This window comes from Gopherus evgoodei, chromosome 4 (assembly GCF_007399415.2).
Source record: "Gopherus evgoodei ecotype Sinaloan lineage chromosome 4, rGopEvg1_v1.p, whole genome shotgun sequence".
NCBI classification, from domain to species: Eukaryota; Metazoa; Chordata; order Testudines; family Testudinidae; genus Gopherus; species Gopherus evgoodei.
This window is the reverse complement of record NC_044325.1, coordinates 95370826-95395782: the sequence shown is the minus strand read 5'-3', so window position 1 is coordinate 95395782 and position 24957 is coordinate 95370826. Positions and strand designations below refer to the sequence as shown.

Genomic DNA, 24957 nt, shown 5'->3' with positions numbered 1-24957 from the left:
AATTTTAGGTTACTTGTGCAAGATTTCTCTTACCTGTAGCTAATTGAGCATCTCTTATTTACACACACTGAAGTACAAAATGGTGTAAAAGGAGAGTGGGGATAATTTGAACTGAGAAAAGGACATAATAGCTCATTACATATAAAACGTGTATATGAAAAACTTGGAAACATGTTGAGGGGAAATTGTTTGGGTTTTATTCTCCTGTTGTTAACACAGCAACAACATTAAATAGTATTTAGGCTGTTTCTGAGATAGAGAACAGCTTTTCAAAGAAATATACCATATATATTTTTTTGGTTTTAACATGTATTTTATAAACAGGTGTTACCATATTCATATATTCAGCCTGATCCTGGGGTTGCCAAAGAGCCACAATTATACATCAGCAACACCCCATCAGCTCCTCCCCTCCTCCTCCGCTCCCAGCGCCTTCCACCCACCTGCAGCCTCGCCGATCAGCGCCTCCCACTCTCAACCCACACCTCTCAATCAGCAGTTTTGTGGTGTGCAGGAGGCTCAGGAGGGGGGTGGGGGGTGGGGGGAAAGGGGATGAGCGAGGGCACAGTATGCTCAGGGGAGGGGGCAAGAAGGGGTGGAGTGGGAGCAGGGCTTGTGGCAGAGCCAGGGGTTGAGCAGTGAGCACATTGTAAAGCTGGCGCCTGTAGCTCCAGCCCCGAAGTTGGTGCCTATACAAGGAGACACGTATTAACTTCTGAAGAGCCGCATGCGGCTCTGGGGCCACAGGTTGGCCACCCATGGGTTAGGCAGGTTGGCCACCCCTGGGTTAGGCACTGCTGAAAAGGATCTAGGGGATATAGTTAAGGCTACGATTTAGTCACAGTATTTTTAGTAAAAGTCTTGGACAGGTCATGGGCAATAAAAATTCACAGCCTGTGACCCGTCCATGACTTATACTATAAATAGCCCTGAATAAATCTTTGGGCGGTGGCTGCTGCGGGGGTCACCCTGGGAGGCCTGCTGTGGGAGCCACTGCTGGGGGGCGTGTCCTGGGGAGCCGCTGCTGCAGAAAGGGGCCGACGGCCAGCAGCACTAGCTGTCGGGCTGCTAAAGCAGTAGTTGCTCCGGCTGCCACGGGGACCGCTGCCTGGAGCCGCCAAAGCAGCAGTTGCTCGGGGAACCTGCTCTAGCCGCGCCTGGGACTGCTTCTCAGGCAGTCCCCAGGACCAACTGCCCAGGACAGCCCAAGCAGCAGCCAGTAGCTGTCCACAGAGCTACTCCAGCATCAGCTTGTGTGGCTGTCCCTGGGGCCACCTGAGCAGCTGCCCCAGAGCTTGCTGCTTGCACAGCCCTGAGGTCATGCACACTGGCCGCTGCAGAATCCGTGACTTCTGTGACCTCTGTGACAGACACAAAGCTCTAGTTATAGTGGATCACAAATTCAATATGAGCCAACGATATGATGCAGTTGCAAAACAAGGCTAGTATCATTCAAGGGTGTATTAACAGGAGTTTCATATGTATGACACAAGTGATAATTGTTCCTGTCTACTCCACACGTGTGAAGCCTCAGCTGGAGTACTGTGTCCAGTTCTGGGTGCTACCGCTCAAGAAAGATGTGGACAAACTGAAGTGAGTCCAGAGGAGAGCAATAAAAATGGTAAAAAGCTTAGATAACCTGCCCTAGGAGGAAAGTGTTAAAACTAGGTGTGATTAGTCTTGAGAAAAGAAGACTGAGGGGGAGCTGAAAACAGTCTTCAAATATGTTAGGTTCTTATAAAGAGGATGATGATCAATTGTTCTTCATGTTCCCCGAAGTAATCAGCTTAATCTGCAGCAAGGGAGATTTAGTTTACATAGGAAAAAAATGTTCTAACTATAAGTATAGTTAAGTATTGGAATAGGTTTCCAGCGGAGGTTGTGGAATCTCTGCAATAGGTGGTTTTTGAGAACAGGTTAGACCTCTCAGGGATGCTCTAGATATACTTGGTCCTGCCTCAGCTCAGAGGGATGGACTAGATGACTTCTTGAGGTTCCTTCCAGTCTCACATTCTGTGATTCTATTACTCTATAATTATTGGCCTACATTACTTCTGCTTCCATTGAACTCAATCGTTGAAGTCCTTCTGAGTCCAGCTGGTGCAACATTAGACCCTGTATAGACAGGTAATATAAATATTGCAGGATGGACATCAGTATAAGTGTGCTCAGTCCTGTGAACAGATGTTCTGTTGCATTCTGCACAGAATTTAAGTGACTACTATGAGGGATTTAAAATAATCAAACCTCATTCTCTGGAGAAAAAGGTAATCAAAAGGATTGCCTACAGAAATTATACAACCAGTAAAAACATTTCCATACCAAGTCTGGCACTTGGGCATGGTTGAAAAGGACATCAACGTTCTTAACCTGGCTCTTGCCTTCAAAGGTTCCACATTAGTAAGTGTAGTGGAAAAGAATGCATGGTGACAAACCTATTCACCAGCAACATTTCACTCTTCATTAGATTGAGAATGACATCTCAAACGTATATACCCAGCATTATAATCCAACTAGTCCTGCAGGGTTGCCACAGTAATAGGTCATATTCAATTTGTGACCTGACCCATTTTAAAATTACAAAAGAATGTAAAACAAACGATCTTATATTTTGATTTTTTTTCTAAGGGCCAACAATACATAGACCAACAATATGCACTTCTGGGACAGTATGGAAGAGACCCCATTGATCCCCTGAGTGCCAAGACTCCAGTTGTGCCTGGAACTTATGTTGATTGTGCAAGGGGGGGAACTCCTTTCTCTCAGCCACTCCTGTCCACATTCACATACTGCACACCCATGTAATGAATTGCTGTTAATCATGAGTAAGATGTATTAAAGTCAGCAGGGCCTGATGAAATTCATTCTACGGCACTTCAGGAACTAGCTAAAGGAATGTCTGAACTGTTAGCCATTACCTTCAAGAATCATGAAGGATGGGAAAGTTCTAGATGGGGTGACTAATGGCAAGTGTGAAAAATCGGGATGTGGGGGAGGAGGGAGGTAATAGGAGCCTATATAAGGAAAAGACCCCAAAATAGGTGCTGTCCCTATAAAATCGGGACATCTGGTCACTCTAGTTTCAGAGGACTTGAGAAGGGCAAACATAGTACCTGTCTTTAAAAAGGGGCACAAAGGGGACTCAGGAGAATATAGACCTGTCAGCTGTGCTTCAGTACCTGGAAAGATACTGGAACCAAATATTAAACAATTAATATGTAAGCACCTAGAGAATAATAGGGTGATAAGAGCCAACATGGATTTGTTAAGAACAAATCATACCAAACTAACTCAATTTCTTTCTTTGACAGGGTTACTGACCTAGTAGATGGGGGGAAACTGTAGACATATCTTTTGACATAGTCCCACATTACATTTGAGCTCCCCTCCAGCCCTACATTTCTAATTCTATAAACATACCACCTTTTTTTCTTTTTCTTTTTCTTTTTTTTTTTTTTGTAATGGCACAATAAAGAAAAGAATCCCTGTGACTAACTGTGTTTATCCTGATGTACCTAAAATGAATATTCAGTTTTTTGAAGATTCAAAATGTTATCTGAAGACCTATATTAGAAAAATAGGCATGTTTAATGTCATTTTGATTACTTGTTAATGCAAACTGCAATATAACGTTTAAAGACAACAGAGGAATGGGTATGTTGTCTATGATGCTTATAAACATGATAGATCGACAGTATTTCACAGTTTACATTAACAGCAGCTTCAGGAGAAATATAATCATCAAATGAATTCTAGAAGTTTTGGTATTCAGATTATTCATTTTATTTTTAATTGGCTTTTTTTCAAGATAATTGGGTATATTCCCATGTGTTTGTGGGAAGAGGGCATTGGGCTAATTGGCTTTGATGCACTTATTTTCTTTGGAAGTATAGAACGAATTCTACCATACTTTTGTTTAACATTTGTTTTATGTTGTAGTTTCTTCTTCAAAAAAGTAGTATTTTCTGGTATAAAGAACAGTTAAATCTACTTAATTGCCTCTGACCATTACCATTAAATATGTCTGATATCTCTGCCTACTGTACTGCCCATCACTATCTGAAAACACATTCCTGAAGTCCTTAGTCCTAGCTCAGGCAAAACTCCCATTGTATTCTATTCCAGTTTTGTTTGAGCTAGGACAGAATAACAATTGCAAGACTAGTCACATAGCAGAGCTGTTTTCAAAAGGACAGTCCTCTAAGGAACATTCAGTGGTTGAAATGCATGTTTGAGAGACATGTTATTTTGTTTCATTTTTAATTACAGAAGATAACTATGGTAAAATGAAAAAATGTAGAAAATAAATAAATTAGTAATTGCAATTTGTATTTCTTGCCTTCTTATTATAGACTACAAGAGTAAACAATTTTAACATAAAACCGTATTTCAGATACCCAGTTTGTATACACTTCTGTGGATTATGGAATGTATTGGCTCTTCCTTATTATTGTTGTTTATTATGTGGATTACAGTAGTGCCTCCAGGTTGAGTCCCCATTGTGCTGGACTCTGTACAGACATATACTGCAGACAGTCCTTTCTCCAAAGAACTAACATTCTATTTGTGAAAAGATGTAAAGGAAAGTAGTAATGAAAAGAAGAAACAAACAAAAGCAGAGAGGGGTTGAGCGGGAAGGAAGGAGAGGAGGGAGGAGGACAGGGTAACAGCAATTCAAGGTGATTTTTTAATAGACTAGCCTTGTACACAATTTGTAGGTATAGAGATTTTGTTGTAGCTGTTTGTGAATGGAGACAAATGAGCAGATCAGTAGCAATAATCTTAGCACATCACCTGCATAGCCATTATAATTTGGCAGTATTCTGTAGAAGCGAATCTAGGAGGGATTTGAAGAATAGAGTAGCAGCTTTATCAATCTTTTGAGGAGGATGACCCATTCATACAGGACAGCATGGAAGAAAGCATGAAGGTTCTGTAGGTGAAAAGTATCTTCAATGCTAGCATTGATGAGGAAATCCAGGGAGATGATGACAACACTGTGTGAGATAATAGAGTCAGTAAGTAGGGCAGAGCTAAACTGTGAAAGGCCCTGAAGATAAAGACAATAATTTGAGGTAGCAGAGAAGGGAAGCAAATGGATTGATTCAAAGGGGGAAAAGATGTTATCAAAATGATGGGTAAAGAAAATTATCTTAGCAGCTGCCTTTTAAATGAACTTGAGGAGGGTAAAGGTCACACCAGTCGAGCCCTGCAAACCCATGGATATCCACCATTTTTGCGGATTATGGATCAGATGTGGTTACAAATTTTGTATCTGTGCATAAGTCTGCAGCACACACAAACAGAGTGGCTGTCACCCAGCCCTCAGGCTTCAACCCAGCTCTCTGAATCACGTAGCAGTTGGCTGTGATATGTGGCAATAGCCCACTGGACATTCTGGGAGTTGCAGTCCCCAGCTTACTCGGCTGGAGGAGGTAAACTACAACTCCCAGAAGAGTAGACATACCCATAAGGGTAGACACACACTGTGCTCCTGTGTAGTGAGACAAGCACCATTTTGAAAGAGGTGTTGTACTTTAAACTAGCAGGTGGCAATGGCGGGCACCATGAGAATAGTTGTCACTGCTGTCTGTCCCAGCTGGGTCACTGCGACTGCATGAGGGTGTCCGAGCCCTCCATTGGGAGGGTGGCACTGCATATGAGGGCCCAAAATTGTAGCTTCCCTGCCCAGAGCAGGGAAGACAGTATGGCAGGTGTGGAACAGGTGGCAGGGCAGGAGGTCTCTAAGGGATGGCTGGGGGTCAGGGGCTTGGTACAGCCCTGCAATATCCACAGACAGTTTTTTCAGATTGTGGATAGGATGCAGATACAAATTTTGTATCTGTGAAGGACTCTACACACTAGTCAAGGCCAGAATGTAGGTAGAAGGTTGCAGTAATCAAGGTGTCACATGATGAAGTGTAGTGCACTGTTATAACTATTACTATAGAGAAATACAGTATCATACAAATTATAAGCATTTTATGGTATAACTAACATTTATTAAATACACTACACATTCAGTAGATCTACGTAGCAAAATGTCAGATATTCTGCATTAATACTGGAGAAGTTTGTTTTTAAAGTAGGAGTTGTGAGAGCAACAGGTTGAACTATGAAATCTTTCACCTCTTTTTAGATGTCAGTATATCAGGGCCTCACACTGTGCAAGTCCCACAATAGGACTGGACCCTTCAGAAGTTTTTCTGCAAAGAGGTGACAAAGACAAGAACTGATTGAAATTCAGTTTTTATGCAAGCAGCAAAGAATCCTGTGGCACCTTATAGACTCCAATACGTCTGTTAGTCTATAAGGTGCCACAGGATTCCTTGCTGCTTTTACAGATCCAGACTAACACGGCTACCCCTCTGAGTTTTTATACAGGAGATAGCAGGAAATAAAACTTGACTTTGACAGTGTCTATCAGGTCTTCTTTGCCCTGTGCTGGACATACTGGCACCAGGACACCACTGTGCGCAGGCCAGGCTACCAACAGGACTCATCTCAGGGTATGTCTACACTCTGTTGTAAGCCCAGATTCGAACTGAGGGTCAAGCCTAATCCCCTTCCATCTTCACAAAAATTGTGCTAACCCAGGGCTTGGACCCACGGTCCCAGGACCCCACGAGGGTGGAAAGTCCAAGCCTGAGTCAAGCCAGGACCCAGGGTTCAAGCCCTATTGTTTTGCAGTGTAGATGCAGCCCTACTGGACTCATGCTCTGGGAGTCTGCCAAAAGTATTCCACAATCCCACTGGCTGACTTTCTTTGTCCTCTGGACAGTCAGTTTTGGTGGGCAGTCAGATTTTCCTGCATCACAAACAAAGGGCTAGAGTGGCCACACTTTGGGAGGGTGCTAGGAAGTCTGGGTTATGGGTGGTTGGACTCAGGCCAACATAATGCACTGTAGACGCTGGAGCACCACGTTGGGACCCAGGGCTCAACAGTTCCTAACCTGGAGTTACAAATGAGTGTAGACCATCAAGTCCTAGATTAACAAACCCATGGTCTGCTAACTCAAGTTCTGCTAACCCTGAGCTTACATGGCATTGTAGACATACCTCCAGAGGCCTAAAAGGGCTAGAAAGAGTGTCAAGGGCAGACCTGCTCGAACCACCTGCTGGCCTGCTCCCTGACTAAGTCCCTGAAGCCGCCTCACCTGCCACATTGAGGAAAAGAGTAACAACTTGTATCACAGTCGGTTCAAGGATATTTCTAAGAATAAAGAAACAAAGAATAAAGACTTCTTGTTCCATTTTCTAAGGACCAGATTCTGCCACCATGGGCATTTTGAGTCATGCCTTTCTATACAGATACTCCCATTAATTCCATTGGGACTATTTAAGGGGTAAGATACTACTCAGCATGATATAGGGTGGCAGAATATGGCCCTGAGTGATTATAAACTATACCTTAAAGGGCCTGATTTCAAAAATCCTTCTCAGGTGGTGATTTTTTTTATTTAGCCTGTGTTTTTAGGGGTTCACACTGCAAACAAAGAAAACGTTTGCAAATGCTGAAATTATTGCTATCCGCTGGGTTGTTAGTTTTTATACAGCTATAGTGCTAAATCTGGCTTGCTTTAAAAAATGTCAGTAGCCTCATTTGTAAAAGGGATTTTATAAATTCTTGGATTAATTAAGTTTGCTTTAGCTTTCCCGTTAGGTAGTGGTATTATTATTGTTATTTATTATTTTTTGGTAAGTGACCAAAACCGTTATAAGAACATGAGAAGCAGATCGTTTTGAATTCTGAACTACAGGTGTTGCACCTTACCTTCAGTTCCCCATTTTAATAGAAGTGGCTACAAGAAAATTAATGTTTTGCACACAGTAGGTTTATCACAGTTCAGGATGAGCTGTACCCTCTCTCAGTCTCTGGGTGGGCACCCTTTCCAAGTGACAGGGCTATGTCTGAACTTCGGTCAGAGGCGAATCCCGCAATTCAATCCACTCTTTGACTGAGTCTCCAGGTCTTTGAACCCCTATTTACCAAGTGTTTCCCAGCAGATCTAGTTGGGTTTTGATTCCTGTTTAGACTTCTCTTTGGGAGCCTATGATCAGTACGAAAATACAGTGACTCAAAACAGCCTCTTTGAAACAAAGTATTATTTACTTATCCTCAGGCATGTACCAAACACAGAGGAAAAGGATTAAAACAACAAAAGGTCCATACACATGTTATCTTACTTAAACCTTAGTCTTTCCTTGTAAGCTTAAATAGGTCCCTTGTGTCCCAGGTACTTCCAGTATTGGAGCTGGGTGAGGCAGACTTCATACCTGCAGTCTCTTCCTCAGTCTGACCCTCAGTCAGTGTCTCTCCACTCTGAAATCAGCTTTTTTATCCATCTCAAAGTTACTTTGTCTATTGTGGGACTCCTGATCCTAATCAATCCAGTTTAAGCATCTTACTAAGGAGGCCAGAGGTAGAATTCCAGCAGTGGATTTGTACATTAAACACTGGCAGTTGAGTTAGAGTCATTATCTCCCTTCCTGGAGATCTATAAAACCATCCAGGATTGAGTTAACTCTTTGCTTCTGTGTAAGAGACAGCATGATACTGCTCATGTAGACAGAGACACACAATATTTATTTTTTTTAAAAAAATATTGATATCTCCCACATTCTTCCGAAGACTAAAATAGGTAGAAATCTACATACAGCAGATGAGGATCTGCTCCACAGTTTCTGCATTCTGGAAATAAATAATATTTATTTGAAACATATACAAAAAGTTCCAAACCTGCAAAGACGTATATATGTGAGTAGTCTCACTGGTGCCAATGGGGCTACATACATGTTTTAAATTAAGCATGAGAGTAATTATTTGTGGGACTGGGGCCTTAATCTGTAAATGCCTGATTCTAAGAGTTGCCGAGCATCTACTGCTCCCATTGATTTAACAGGAGTTGTGAGTGCTCAGCACTTCTTGGGATCAAGACATAAACTTTTGACTCTGATATTTTGCATGGTTGAGCATGAGCAATTCATTACCATACTCTAATTGGTTCTCCTTCTGTTAGCTTTATGTATATATAAAAGCAAGAATCTTTTAACACTTTAATCTTATACTTTGGAAAGTCTTGCATATAGCTTCCACAATAACATTTCATAATAAATGAAATAATATTCCTTCCAAATTAATTTCAACAATAAACTGTTAGTAAGTTACAAAACCTCAAAAACAAGCCTTTAGGATTTCTGGATAAATCCACCAGTCTAGCTCCATAGAGAAGACTTTTTTATCCCTCCACCTCTCTCTCTCTTTAAGCCTCCAAATTGCTATTGCTCCTCACCATCTCCAAATTCTGTTCCCTAAGAATGTAAATACATACAAAATACAATCTGCCTTCATCCAAACTGAACATTACTATGTTCAGAAACCCACTATGTTTCATACTGGCTTCAGTTAGATTACTCATGTGAAAAGACACTACTGGACTGGGTTCATGCTAATTAATCAAAGAGTTTCAGTTGTAACTATTAATGGAAAAAAACCTCTGTATTAATTTTAATTACTGCCTTTGACATTTCTAAACAGGAAATGGCAAATGACAAAAGGCCAGTGAGTGCTCATGTACCTTGCAGTCCAACTTTTGAGGCATCACAAAGAAATAATGAATTCTTAACTTCATCATCGTCTTCATGTCATAACAGTGTACAAACTATGGTAGTGAAGCAGTATGTGAATAAAGTCATCACATCTTCTCACTTACATCATTTGCCGAGGTAAGATTTTTAATTTACTATTTTGTGATACACTGCAAAGAATATAATTGAGAAAAATAACTTTATTAGCAACAGTTTAAAGCTGAAAATAGAGGTAATTTTTAAAGATAATTTCATGGTTGCACAGTAACATTTACTGTTAGTTTCCTTTAATCAATCTGAAAAGTGCCTCAGAACACTGCAGATACAGAGAAATGTTTTAGCCATAGATCACGCTGAGCTATCTAAATTTTAGTTTATCTAAATTTTTAATCATCTCAAAATTAGTGATCTTTGTGGCTTTGAAGCCGTAAAAACAAAGGCCTCCTCTTCTTCAGATTTTCAGATTTTTTACTTGGTTAGATATTAGTCCTTCCCCTGGAATTCCCCAGCCAAGCGGGGAACAGGCATGCCAAACTGGGCCCTAATAGTCAATTTAAGTCATTATAGCAATAAAAATAATGTAAATATACAAACATGATTAAAAGATACAAGATGTTGCACATATATATTTAAGGGGCAAATCCTTATATGTCATACAAGTCATGCAAGGGCATAAGATGGCATAAGGCATCACCCTTACTTCCCTATGTGGGCAACCCATCCTGTGGGTAGCTGCAGGGGGATGGGGCCACTATATCCTTGGTTCTGCCTCCCCCATCATGCGGAAAGTCAGGTTTCAATCTGGTGCAGTTTATTTTTTCCTTTAATAAAAGGGAAAATTGGGAGATTGGAGCTTTTGGAATCACAATCAGCTTTGTGGCCCACTCCTGATACCCTCTCCCTCATGCAGAATGGAGCCCTTCTCCTACACACTTTAGGAAATCTAAGAAAGCCCTCTTCTACAAGCTTTAGGAGCTCTGCAACTTACCTGACAAGATGCATCGTGAATGAAGCAAGTGTTCATTAACTAATGCGTTTGTGCATTTAATGTAAGTAGGTATTTTTGTTTCTTGGAAGATTATTTAACTGTAAGAAAGTTTATCCTTGGCTCACTAACAAAGAAAGTTTTATGCTTCTTTCTAAGCTCTTACTGTTTCGCAGAGAACAGAGTTTGGAGGCAATATGCTGTATTTTAACAAGATGTAAACAAAACTTGATCATTTTAACACAGTACAACTTGGCATGGGGGGACTAATCCTAGAACAGAAGTAAGCATCTTTTGTTAAAACAAACACATATTGATTATCTGATAGTAGAGCTATTGATTAATCGCAGTTAACTCATACAATTAACTCAAACAAATGAATCACGATTAAAAAAAAATTACTGCGATTAATCGCAGTTTTAATCGCACTGTTAAACAATAGAATACCAATTGAAATTTATTTAATATTTTGGATGTTTTTCTACATTTTCTTATGTATTGTATTCTGTGTTGTAAATGAAATCAGTGTGTATTATTTTTTATTTCAAATATTTGCACTGTAACAATGATAAACAAAAGAAATAGTATTTTTCAATTCACCTCATACAAGTACCATAGTGCAATCTCTTTGTCATGAAAATGCAAATGTAGATTTATTTTTGTAACATAACTGCACTCAAAAACAAAACAATATCAAACTTCAGAGCATACAAGTCCACACAGTTCTAATTCTCGTTCAGCCAATCGCTCAGACAAACACCTTTGTTTACATTTGCTGAAGATAATGCTGCCCACTTCTTGTTTACAATGTCACCTGAAAATGAGAACAGGTATTTGCATAGCACTTTTGTAGCCGGCATTGCAAGGTATTTATGTGCCAGATATGCTAAACATTTGTATGCCCCTTCATGCATCGGCCACGATTCCAGAGGACATGCTTCCATGCTGATGATGCTCATTAAAAAAATAATGCATTAATTAAAGTTGTGACTGAACTCCTTAGGGGACAATGGTATGTCCCCTGCTGTTTTACCCGCATTCTTCCATATATTTCATGTTATACCAGTCTCGGATGATGACCCACCACGTTGTTCATTTTAAGAACACTTTCACTGCAGATTTGACAAAATGCAAAGGAGGTACCAATGTGAGATTTCTAAAGATAGCTACAGTACTGAACCCAAGGTTTAAGAATCTGAAGTGTCTTCCAGAATCTGAGAGGGATGAGCTGTGGAGAACGCTTTCAGAAGTCTTAAATGAGCAACGCTCTGATGCAGATACTACAGAACCCAAACCATCAAAAAAGAAAATCAACCTTCTGCTGGTGGCATCTGACTCAGATGATGAAAATGAACAGACTGCTTTGTATTGTTCTTGAGCAGAACCCATCATCAGGATGGACGCATGTCCCCTGGAATGGTGGTTGAAGCGTGAAGGGACATATGAATCTTGAGCGCATCTGTCTCGTAAATATCTTGCTTCGCCAGCTGCAACAGTGCCATGAGAAACAAGAAGCAGCAGGGCCGGTGCAACCCATTAGGCGACCTAAGCGGTCCTAAGGGTGCTAGCATTTGGGGGGTGGCATTTTGGGTCCTTCGGTGGTGACCACGGCGGCCAGATCTTCGGCTGCCCCCATCATCATCAGCATTTAAGCGGAAGGACTTAGGGCAGGGGGGCGTGGGGAGGGCCGCCTGCAGCAAGTAAGTGGGAGGGGCGCAGCATGCAGGGGAACCGCTCCCTGCCCCAGCTCACCTCTGCTCCGCCTCTTCCCCTGAGCACTCTGCCCCGCTCTGCTTCTCTCCATTCCAGGCTTGCAGTGCCAAACAGCTGATTGGCGCCGCAAGCCTGGGAGGTGGGAAAAGTGGAGCGGCGACGGAGTGCTCGGGGAGGAGGTGGAGCAGAGGTGAGCTGGTGCGAGGAACTGCCACATGGCTCCCCGGGCCGGGGGGAGCTGCCGTGGGGGGGGCACCTTAGAGCAGAGGGGGGAGCTGCCGTGGGGGTGGGCGCCTCAGGGTGGAGGGGGGGAGCTGCTGTGGGGGGGTGGCCTCAGGGCGGAGGTGGGTGGGGAGCTGCCCCGGGGGGCCACATTAGGGCGGAGGGCTTCCACAAGGCTTGAGAGGGGCATAAGGTGGAAGTTTCGCCTAGGGCGCGAAACATCCTTGCACCCGCCCTGAGAAGCGGGCAACATTATCTCTGATAAATGTAAACAAACTAAGTGATTGGTTGAACAAGAAGTAGTACTGAGTGGACTTGCAGGCCCTAAAATTTTACATTTTTTTAATTCAGTTTTTTTTGTACATAATTCTACATTTGTAAGCTCAACTTCCATGCTAAAGAGATTGCATTACAGTACTTGTATTGGGTGAATTGAAAAATACTATTTCTTTTGTTTTTTACAGTGCAAATATTTGTAATAAAAATAAATATAAAGTGAGCACTGTACACTTTGTATTCTGGGTTGTAATTGAAATCAATATATTTGAAAACATAGAAAACATCCAAAAATGTTTATACAAATGGTATTCTATTATTGTTTAACAGTGCGATTAATTGCAATTAATTTTTTTAATCACGCAATCAATCGTGATTCATTTTTTAATCGATTGGACAGCCCTAGTTTATACATTTGTCACAATATTGTCTCAGTGCTTCAGGAGAGTAGCTGGTGATACGATACTCTAAAGTAACTTGGCCCAGTTAGTGGTTCCTACATTGTTTCCTGTTGTTTCATTCCCAAAGAGTTTATAATCTAACTAAATAAAAAACTAAGTATTGAGGAAATGGTTGTAACATAACCAATAACCGTAGTTTAACTTTTAAATAAAGTTCGTGTTTACATTATATTGTAAGCAAAATAAACTTCCCCTCTACTTGCTTATTTTAAACCCCTCCCCCTTATTCTCTCCTACTTGTTTCTATAAGATGCCCTCCATTGTGGAGTCCATTCCTCACAATGTACCCCATGCCAATAGTACTTCTTTCTTTCTTATCACCACGTCTCTAGTGCGGCTAAAATATGGCTGAATATATATTCATAACCAACACTGAAAACTTAAACTTGGACCAGGTGGCCTACATGCAGCAGCTCTTGCAGATAAGCTAAAAAGAGAGCCTCCTCTACCTGGCTGATTTAGTAACAGCTGTGCTGATCCTTTTTTGTTAGAGATGGTTCTTATTGCATTCCTTCCTCTGTCTCAGATATGGGGAGTCTTTTGTTTGGATTGTGAGAGGAAAAAAAATCCTGGGGCTCCTTTAAGGATTCCCCCCCGCCCCCGACTGTGTGGGGACCTGTGCTTCCTTGTGGGCTTAGGGATGAGTTAATTGTGACCAGGAGGAAGTCCGAGTTTATTGGTCAAACTGAAGGGTGCAGTGGTAACCCAGGCTCCTGTGCAGCCGTGGGAAGTATTTATAAGCCCTTTCCCCTGTTTAACATACCAATCTGCAACTGAGAGAAATAGCCCACATCATCCCCACACTCTTGGGATTACAATAGAACTGGATTTCTGGGTCCTGCTCTGAGCATCATGGGAATCACCTTTTGGGCCCCCAGAAGGTATGCTGGGAAGGAATTTTTCCTTCATTGCTAGGTTGGTCTGGGTGATGTGAATTTTTTTCATCTTCCCCTCAGGAACCCACAGACCTGGGATAAGTCTTGACTTCTCTGAAGTCAATAATAAAACTCCCATTGATTTCAACAGAGCCATGATTTTATTCCCAGGTGGTAAGTGAGATAGTAAAATGTTCATCTTTTTGTACCTTGGCAGGCATCCAGTGCAGATGCTTATTTAAAGGGATCCTGGTTCCCTGATAAACAGGAGCTGGAAGGGCATTGTGTAAAGAATCTGGGGCATAAATTGTGGCTCTTAATGTCTGGTATAGTGAGAGGCCACCACTTTTCCTCCATGCTCTCAACTCTTGTATGAGGGAAGGATGGTGCGGTCCCAGCAATGGTGCTGGGACCAGGTTAAAGGTTTGGAGGAGTGAGGACTTGAGGCAGTCTTCTCCAAGTGGTACAGATTCTAGAAGAAAGTTGATCTGCATTGGATGAGTTATTGCCAGATAATTTCCCAGATATGATTAAATTAATAAAATTGGAGCATCATTAAATCATGTTCCTGGTGTCTTGTCTTTCTTCTTGTGATGCCTGAGACAAATATACATGTGCAAGATATTGAATTTAAAAAAAATAACTACCAAATGGGGATGAAACTGTGGCTCCAGTGAAGTCAATGGCAAAATCCCCACTGACTTAAGTAGGGCCGGGATTTTACCATATGTGTATAATTTGTGTCGTAACTTTCTTGTTAAGTAAAATTGGACATAGTGTTATCACAACAGTATTATGATGATGTCAGTGCAAGCCTCTTGCAGAAAAGATATCAGACCAAAATATAATGAAACAATGAGAGTACAATCAATGGAGAGTACATTACAGTATCAACTCAAAATGATAAAGATATAAATCTACTAGAGTGGCATGGTCTGTCAATACAAGGTTATATTAATGCAGTTATTTGCAGTAGACAATTAGGTGGCAAAACAAAATAATATCAGTGCAAGTCTATATAAACATGTATATGATACCTGGAGGAAGATAGGGTAGCAATGTGAACTTCCGTTATAGCTAAGTCTCAGTTAATGTTTTATGAGGATAAATATTTAGAGATATAAACTAGCTTGGCATCTAGATTGTACTAGTTACAGTTAGTCCAACTAGAAGTTTAACTACTATTAAAATAGTAATAAGATAAAGTTTAGCTGAAAATACAATTAATATTAAAATAAATAGCTATATATCTTGAGCAAGGTTTTAAGTACTTCAAAAATATAAAGGAAGAAATATATGCTTGTCAAATATACAGTATAAATAAATAATTTAGGTGAAAATGGATTACTAGATATAACAAAGAGACGACCAAATAATGAAGGGCTAAAGAGTGGTTGTTACATTTGATGTACTTCATTGTATATTGTAAGTAATTGCTATCCATAAAAATTCTATGGCTTCTGTATGAGAAAAAGAAGACAATTTGACAGGCAACACTGGTACTAAGCGACAGCAAGAACAAATCCTTGGCAACTGTCATTATCCTGCTGTTGAATTCACATCCAAAACTGTGTGATAACTTCAACCTGCATACTTGTTATTGAACCAGGGTCTGTCAAAGTAGCCACATTTTTCACTTATGAATAGGATTGTTAGCCTCATGTAGATTTATGTCTTAGAAAACTCAAAACTGGGTAGAATGCTTTCTTTTATTTAAAAAATACTATTGTTTTGTGCTTAAATAATAAAAATAGGTTGATATGTATCCTGGTTAAATTTACATGGATAGTTTGAAAATCTCTTTGAAAAATTTATAGTAAAATAAAACTTCTATGTTGTATCTAAATTAATTTAAAGTGTATGAATTAGAGCTTAGAATAATTTGCTTTTATAATAACTACAAACATCTCTCTAAAAACTTCCTCAATACTGCTAGTAAATATGCAATAAAGATTTTAGACCTTAGTACACACAGGATTTGGGATTCTTTTGTTTCTTTCATTTAAGCATCTTGAGTCTGTCCTATTGCTTTAATTCTTGGCCACCTTTTTTCTCAATATTAAACCCAATAGTAGTAGCCCTACACAAGCATGTTTCCTTGTGCCACAAACATGGGATTACAACCTTTTGGCTTGATTTTTACATTGATCTGAACAGGAATTTTGCCTTTATAAGGAGTGAAAAATCGTACATTTTACCATGGCACTTAATGTCATTTCACAAATCACATGACAAAGTCTCTAAAAAAATATCAGAGGGGTAGCCGTGTTAGTCTGGATCTGTAAAATGCGACAGAGAGTCCTGTGGCACCTTATAGACTAACAGAAGTATTGGAGCTTTCGTGAGTGAGTACCCACTTCGGGTGCCACAGGACTCTTTGTCGCTTTCTAAAAAAATAGTGTAGTTTTTCCAAGAGTTAACATTATGTGGTCAGACATACTTCAGTGCAGGGTCTGGTGGGGAGCCGTGATCCCCCACAGGGTAGACAAGACCAGGAGGTATGTGAATAAGGAGGTGGCCAAATTCCTTGGGACCATAGGAAGGACAGTAATTTCACATCCTGGCACAGTATATGGGGCAGCAGAGTTGTTTCGGGAAGATGGGGTTCACTTGTCTGTCTTAGGTGCCATCATTTTTTTAACTGATATAAAAGATAGCATTAGAAGATGTCTGGGAACCCGACTGGGTGTGGGGAGGAGGCAGCCAAGCTAATTGATAGCACCTCCTTGTGGCAGATGTCCACTGCAGGTACTCCATAGGGAAGGTATACAGTGACCAGATAAATGGCTTGGAAAAGGACTTAAAAAGAGGTTTCAGAGTAGCAGCCATGTTAGTCTGTGTCCGCAAAAAGAACAGGAGTATATGTGGCACCTTAGAGACTAACAAAGTCTCTAAGGTGCCACAAGTATTTCTGTTCTTTTTAAAAAGAGGTGTTTGTTAAAGGAGTGAACGGGGGGCGGTTAGGGACTTCTATGATTGGTATGGCAGGAAGCCAACCCCCCATTCTTATAGCCCACTTTAACCCTCCTATGAGGCGGAGGTGGACGGTATGGTCCCGGCAATGGATTTACTGGAGGGGCCGAGAGGCAAAAAGAGGGGAAGCTGGTGGTAGCCCCTTTCCCCAGGTATGGAAAAAGAGGGGGAACTGGTAAAAGCCCCCCAGGTAACTATGGAATAAACATGGGGGTTATCTGCACTGTACACTTATCTGCTGGGTAGTCCCAGGCATCTAATAATAAAGTCGTGGCCTGATTGAACCCATGTTAAATGTCTCCTGTCCTTTCAGCATAACCAGACAATGAACTACAGGAGTCCTACACAAACATGTTTCCTTGTGCCACCCAAACATGGGATTACAACCTTTTGGCTTGATTGGGGGGGAGGGATAGCTCAGTGGTTTGAGCACTGGCCTGCTAAACCCAGGGTTGTGAGTTCAATCACTGAGGGGGCCATTTGGGGATTGGTTCTGCTTTGAGCAGGGGGTTGGACTAGATGATCTCTTGAGGTCCCTTCCAACCCTAATAATTTAAGATTCTATGATTTAACATTGATCTGAACAGGATTTTTGCCTTAATAAAGAGTGAGGAATCATACATTTTACCATGGCACTTAATGTCATTTCACAAATCACATGACAAAGTCTCTAAAAACATAGTGTAGTTTTTCACTACAGGCTGAGCTCTTCACCCTATGATATATTAATTCTCCAGTGAACTGTGCGCTAGAGTTGTGTCCAAACTAGCATTTTCTTAACATGTCCCAACATTGCACTACCTCAAGTATAAGTCTGCTGTTGGTAGCAAATGTGGTAACTGTTGGCATGTTAACCATCTGTAGATTGCACCCCAGTTTAAATATGGGTGCTGTTGACTCACCTGTGTATACTAGTGTTCTTACCCTGGTGAAACTGAACAATGATGGTGCAATGATGGAAAATTTTAAGAAGATGCTAGTGTGTACAAAGGCTACCTACGTTAGTCTCACACCTATTTTCCTTTAATGATGGTCTTATTCACCAGCAGGTCATTTATAAAGTGGCGTATGTGGTTGAAAAATATTTCTAAAATTCATTAGCGGTAAATATGAAGTAATAATTCTTTACTAAAATAAATGATTCCCTTGTTAGTTTGTTTTTCAGAGGTAAAGCCAAGGCAGTTAATATTCTAACAAAATAATTCACTCTTCAGTAAGGACTAGTACCAAGGATTTATTTTTTCAGTAATAAGTAATGGGATCTAGTAGATTTTATTGTAAAAAGGAAAATAAGATCTTCTTCACTTTTCAAATGGCCCATAAGACAGCCTTGCAGGAAAATGAACATTTACAAGATATTAATGTCTTTTTTGTCTCACTAATCAGAATTCAAAACGTACCTCAATAAGTTTGTCGCCATAGTGCTACATAGATTTTTTTTCTTGATTTAACTCAGAATCTTAACATTATTTAATCACAGTATTTTGATGTATAATATTTGAATTGTTGAAATACTTTAACGTGCAAAAAATATCTTATAATTTGTGGGTGTGACATCACCGGGCTCTTGTAGTTCATCAGAACAACGTGACACTCATGAATCATGAAACTCTGCAAGCTAGAGTGAGGAACTGACCATGTCAGACTCTTCTGTTGCTTCTGCTTGGCTGTTGATACTAGTAAGACACCCTCCAGTCGTAAGAAAAGAGTGAATGAAAAATAAATTCTGATCTATATCTGGATCTATAAAATGCCAGTCTTGTGGTGCATTACATCATTTATTCCTATGACATCAACATAATATTAGTCTCAAACTTAGAGCTATCTGTTGTTTATTCTCTATTTTTGTTCTTTTTAAAAAAATTGCCTTATGATCGTTATTTTTTTAATGTTATAAGTGAATTTATTGCATAGTTTAAGTGAAGCAAGACTAGCACTGGTCTGACTCAGGCATAAATCAGGTGGGTTCTGCTACCTGCCCCAGATATAGTTCTTTCAGTTTTCCTCAGTCTTGACCTTCAGCAGTTCCTGCTATTCTAATTATGGAACTTGCTTAAGCAGAGCTTAATTGAGCTAAATTCGACAATGGTTTTATGACATGCACAAGTGAGGGCTAATATAAAACTATTCAAACACATTTTTACGAATGACTTGAACAGGAATTTGAACCTGGGTCTTCAGGGTTAGAGTTTAGTAGTGGGGGAAAGGACAGATTTCTTAGTACAAAAACAAAATGGAAATCAAAACACACACAAAACTATTTTAAGGGGACACGAACAGGTTAAAAATCATTTGGAAATGCCTTTATTTTTGTTATTAGTAACATCGTAGATTGTTAAAGCAACATTTAAAAAAAATTTACATTTTACTTGTTATATTGTTTGCCTATACTTAGGGAAATGCAAAAAGTAAACAATGAAAGTAAATTTGCACTTTTTGCTTTTGTTTCTAGTCAATTTCACATTGAGGTACTCATTCACTGCCACAATTCTGCAATATTTGAACCATACAAGTTGTAGAGAAAAGTGTATTCATTTTATAAAAGATTGATGTGTCTAGTAGGTTGTTTTTTTTGCAATTTCAGTGAATATTTTTATCATTGGATTTTGTAAAACTTCATTTTTATTGAAACTACGGCTGGGATTTACAAAAGAACTACAAGGATTGAGGTGCCTAATTCCTGCTGAATTTTTGTCTAACTCCCTTTGAAAATCTCGGGCTATATTTGATGGAATCTCAGTTTACTTTTTTCGGTGATGTGTTATTTTGTTTTATTATATCTAAGTTGAATAAAACAAAAGACTTTGTTATCTTAAAAATAGTTTTAAAGCATATTGAAAATCTTATTTTCCTCCTTGAGATTTTGTCTTGGACTGTTTTCAAAATCTACTAATTATTATGACAATTTCTTGATGTCTTAATCATTTGGTTTCCTTTTCTTCCACTTTTCAAGTGTACGTTGCCATTAAATAAGTTCACCCATGCTTGTCACTTATCAGGTTTTCCCATGACCTCACAGATTCAATAATTACTTAAACTAAGCAAAAGGCCAGCATAAGAGGATATAATTTTATGTTTTTCTCCATATTTTACTTTCAGAAAATTTATTTCACCCTATGCAAAAACAGCAATTAAAAATACTGACAGAAAGCAAAACTCTGGACAGCCTCTGTTTGGCCCTAACATTCATCTGCAATCGGCAGTGGTATCAAGAAGGTCAGGACTTCAAGATTGTTCCACACATCAAACAAAATCAGTTCAGAGCAGTGATAGAATATCAAACTTAGGCAGCTACAAATCAGACAGTACAAACAATTTCTGCCTTATATCGCCATCCAAGAGAAACAGACCTCTCAGTGCTCCAGCAGGTCAGCTAAGGTAATCAAAGCTGGTCTGTGTTGCTTTTAACTGTGACTGTTGATGCTGTTTCTCCTTTCAACAGAAATCATAATGATGCTTCAGTTGATACTCCAAAATATACAAATAAAAGACATTGCTAATTTTATTCATTTTTAAGATGTATTGCATTCTTTAAGATTTATTTCTAGTGTCGTGTGTGTGTGCATGTGCACATAATAAATTTATGTATATACAGCATAAACTGCATCCATTAGCCCTCTGTGTATATTTTTATAATTTCACACAAAAAGCAGTTTAATGATAAATTGTAGTAATACTTCACTAAGAGTCAGACTCTAAATTCCTTACTCACATGGGTTAGCAGTTTCTCACACAATAACTTCTTGACTTTAATGAGACTATTTGTGTTAAGAAGTGCCCACCAGTATGAATAAGGGATTAAAAATCTTATAGAACAAAAAGTCCTTTAACTATTACTTTCATTACAGAGCGAGAAGCTTAGAAATTGTCAAATACCTGTACTTTATGGTTATGGGCATAAAAGTACTTATTCTGTAAAGGTTCAATCCAGTGCCCTTTAAAATTGTTTGAAAGATTCTCATTTAGCGGAGCTGAATCAGATACTTAGGCCTCAAACCTGCTCTAAGTTCTTTATGGTTGGACCTTGCACTTACACAGAGCTCAGTGCAGGACTGTGGCCTTAGATTACCAATGTTCTTGTTAAAACATGCAGCTTTCCTATAGTTATGCAATAGAAATTCTTTGTTTTCTAAGAAAAGCCTTACAGTACAATAGCACTATAGATTATTTTTTTGTGGAATTACCCTTTTAAAAATAGTTTTGAGGATATTTTTTCTCTATTGGATGTTAGTGCATTTCATTTTATTCTGCTAATGGCATTGAATATATTTTGCATTCTAAAGAACAGAAACATTGACATAAGGCCCATTCTACAGTCTAATTGCTGTCAAAGTCTGTGGGAATTTTGCCTGAATGAAGGCTGCAGCATTAGCTCTTAATTTTTCAACTAAGAGCAAATCATTAAGTTATATTGAATTATAAAGAAAATGACTTATGCACTGAAAACACTAATAAGAATATTGTTAACTTTTCTAGTACCAAGTTTGTTATTTACATTTAGTCAAATGCTGGTGGTATTGGAGATTAATTTTTAAAGATTGAAGAGATCTTTTTTCTTATAAAAGCCAGAATAAAAAGGGCTCTGAAGATGCTGCATAACAACTTCATACTTGAGTTATAATGGTGCGCTCTGAATGTGGTGTATTACAAATAAAATATGCTAAATATCTAAAATATACTAAATATGTGATAGAAGGATATCATTCTAAATCTATTTTATTTAAAGGAGTTCAATTTCCTTACATAGTATATTAAAAACTCAGGTATTCTGATTTAAATATCTATAATGTGAAGAGTCATCAAAGGTTTTTATTAGAAATGTTAATTCTACATAATTGTATATAAAAAGACCTTAGAAATAGATGCTTTCAACAAAATACAAATTAACTTTTTCTCTGATCAAGCTAAATTGGTTTTATTTGCAACAGATGTACACAGTTCTCTTCCTCAAGATTCCAGCTTGCCCAGAAAGAATCTGAAGTGCCCCAAGTTATTAAATGCCAGCCAAGGGTAATCAAAGTAACAGCTTACAAGAATGGCACAAGAAGTATCTTTGCTAAGATTGCTGTACCATCCATTAAGCTGGTAAATACTAATAAAAGGTTTTCTTACATGCATTAACTTTATTTATAGTTTGTGCTTTATACCAGCAGGTAAAGAAAGAAGTTGCCTTTTATTTTAAAATGAGCTAATATTAAAATTATTCCTTTCCAGCATATCTATAATATACATATAAAATACACATAAAATTAGTGAATAATTAACACATACTACAGTATAAACACTGTTCAAATAAATAGAGTTACAGAGTGTAAAATGTAGAGTTCATAACAAATTACAATACTGTGTGAGACTAAAAATAGTAATTTTTGAAAATTCTTTGTAATGTTACATTATCTACTGTGTTTTCATCATCCTGTTAGCAGCTAACTGCCAGCAAAGATTACAAAAAAACTAAGTTACTTATAGTGCAGTTACTGTGGTTGGTAAGTCATTTAAGCATGGATTTCTAATTTTTAGTCCTATCCTTTCACTAAATGTTGGTCATGTTGTGAATATATTTTTCTGTCGCAATCAATATTCCTTACCTCTTGCCTTCATTTAGCTGCTGGAAGAGTGCACTGAAAAACTGAATCTGAACATGGCTGCACGACGAGTGTTCTTGGCAGACGGCACTGAAGCACTAGAACCTAAAGACATACCCCATGATGCCGACATTTATATTTCAACTGGAGAGCCTTTTTTAGATCCATTCAAAAAAATTAGAGGTAAAAAAACAAATATTATATGGCTTCAGGGGTGCAATTAAAAATGATTTTCATCCTCTCTTTTTGCATGGTTTAACAAAACTAATGTTTACTCATTTAGAGCTCAGTAAGAGGATAATGTGCTTAATGAAAGAAAAATCTACTGACAGCCATGTTTATTGCCCTTCATTAGCATTGGTGCTTAATTTAATATAGATCTGAATAGACATTAGGGAGCCTGCAGGAGGTTAAATGGTAAAAATATAATAAATTAAATCAGAGATTATTGAATTTACTCTTTAGTTTCAGTGACACCTAACAGACACAATTAATTAGCCTTATTACACTAGGAAGAAAATAGTTCAGCATTTCAGAGTGCATTTATTAATTTAGTCATTTGACTTTTATGAAAAATCATTAAAATAATTATTGGGATGTTTATACAACAAGTTCGAATATTTACACTCACATGTACATATCATTCAGATGTGAATGTTTTATTATTTTAAAATTGTTCATTACAAACATTAAAGCTTCCCCACTCTATTTCATCCCTTTTTCAGTACAATCATCAAATGATATTTGTACACACACACATAATGCTGTTTCTGACTCATTTAGTTTGGAAATTTGGATGTAAATATTGTTTTCATTCATATTTTAAGATGATGGAGTACATTCTGGGATTTGTACAATTAATTTTGATGAAGTTTTACAAAGTTAACTTAAATAGTGTTCTGTATCAAAGTCACAATACTCCTACTAAATACTTTCTATTAAATCATCAAAACAGCTGGCATTTATGATAAGCTACAATGTTAGAATAAAAATTAGCTAGCTAAATTATTACAGAAAGCCAGATGACTGACTGGGAAATTTTATGTTTGTTAAGGATCAGCCTGTGTTACCAGTGTGCCATTCCAACAAGACAAAAATGAAATCCTTTTTTGGTTGTTGTTTTTTTTTTATTTTGGATTATAAAAATACTTGTGGTGCCTAAAAGTGCAATGCAGTGCATTTAACAATGATCTTGGGATAAATAAATAAATGTTTTTATAAAATTTAACTAATGTGTACATTTTACATGTCTTTGCTCTAAAGAGAATTTTTAGCCTTTTCTTATATAGTTATAATTATGTTTTCTTTCTCTCTTTTTAAAAGCACCAATGGTTTATTTTCCCCAGTAATTTTAAAATTACTTTTGTTACCTTGAAAGAACAGTCTCTAGCACAAATATATTTACTGCTAAGTGAAAAATTTCAGGACAACAATAGCTTGTAATTTTTACAGAAAGTTGTTGCTTTAGTATAATGTTAGTTTCACCTAGAAGTGGTAATTCTCTTATATAAATGGATACGACAGTGATGAGTATTATAGAAATGTCAATGAATAAATACAAATATTGACCAGTAACTGCTCGTATGACTTAAATTCTATAAATATGCCTTTTATTTTTATTTTCATGGAGCTATTCATGAGTTATTAAAGTATTTAGATTTTAGTCCAACAACTAAGCCATATCATGTAAATATATTCACATCTTGCTTCCATAAAAACTTCATAAATTATATTTATGATACGATATGCCTATCTGCTACATCATCAATTATGCACATGATAGGTTGTTACAGATAATATGAAAATCACCCTGAATATGATTCCGATCCATTGACTACCATTTATTTAATTAATAGTCTATGCATACAATAAGAGAGAGACAAATCTTAGTATTTTTTCTGTTACATGTGTTGCATAGTCACACCAATACACTTTAAGATTTAATAAGAAGAATTTTACTGTTTCATTAAACAATAATATTAAATAAATATTATTTTGTCTCATAGGAGATACTGAAATGAAGCTCATATTATTGTAATATTTTTATACAGCCATTGCTATAGTTTGTTATAAAATCTTCAGGGCATTGGTACTTTTATTATAGTTTTCCATGCACATGACTTGTTGTTAAGAGAGGATTTTCAAATTGATTGAGCAATTCTCTCTCTCTCTCTCTCTCTCTCTCTCTCAAGCCAAATTCAAAACAAAAACTTCTACGCTTTGTCTGCATATCTTTGGCAGTGTTTCACTGTGACATGCACTGCTGTTCTTTTAGCACC

General features: G+C 38.3%; 1 protein-coding gene across 1 annotated transcript in view; it reads left to right on the top strand.

Annotated features, from left to right (window-relative positions):
* Positions 1-24957, top strand: part of DCDC1 (doublecortin domain containing 1) — a 426134-nt gene that overhangs the window by 15228 nt on the left and 385949 nt on the right. Inside the window, 4 exon segments of the mRNA XM_030562124.1 lie at positions 9539-9726; positions 20193-20471; positions 22022-22178; positions 22699-22861. Of these exon segments, the coding sequence (XP_030417984.1) occupies positions 9539-9726; positions 20193-20471; positions 22022-22178; positions 22699-22861 (787 nt within the window).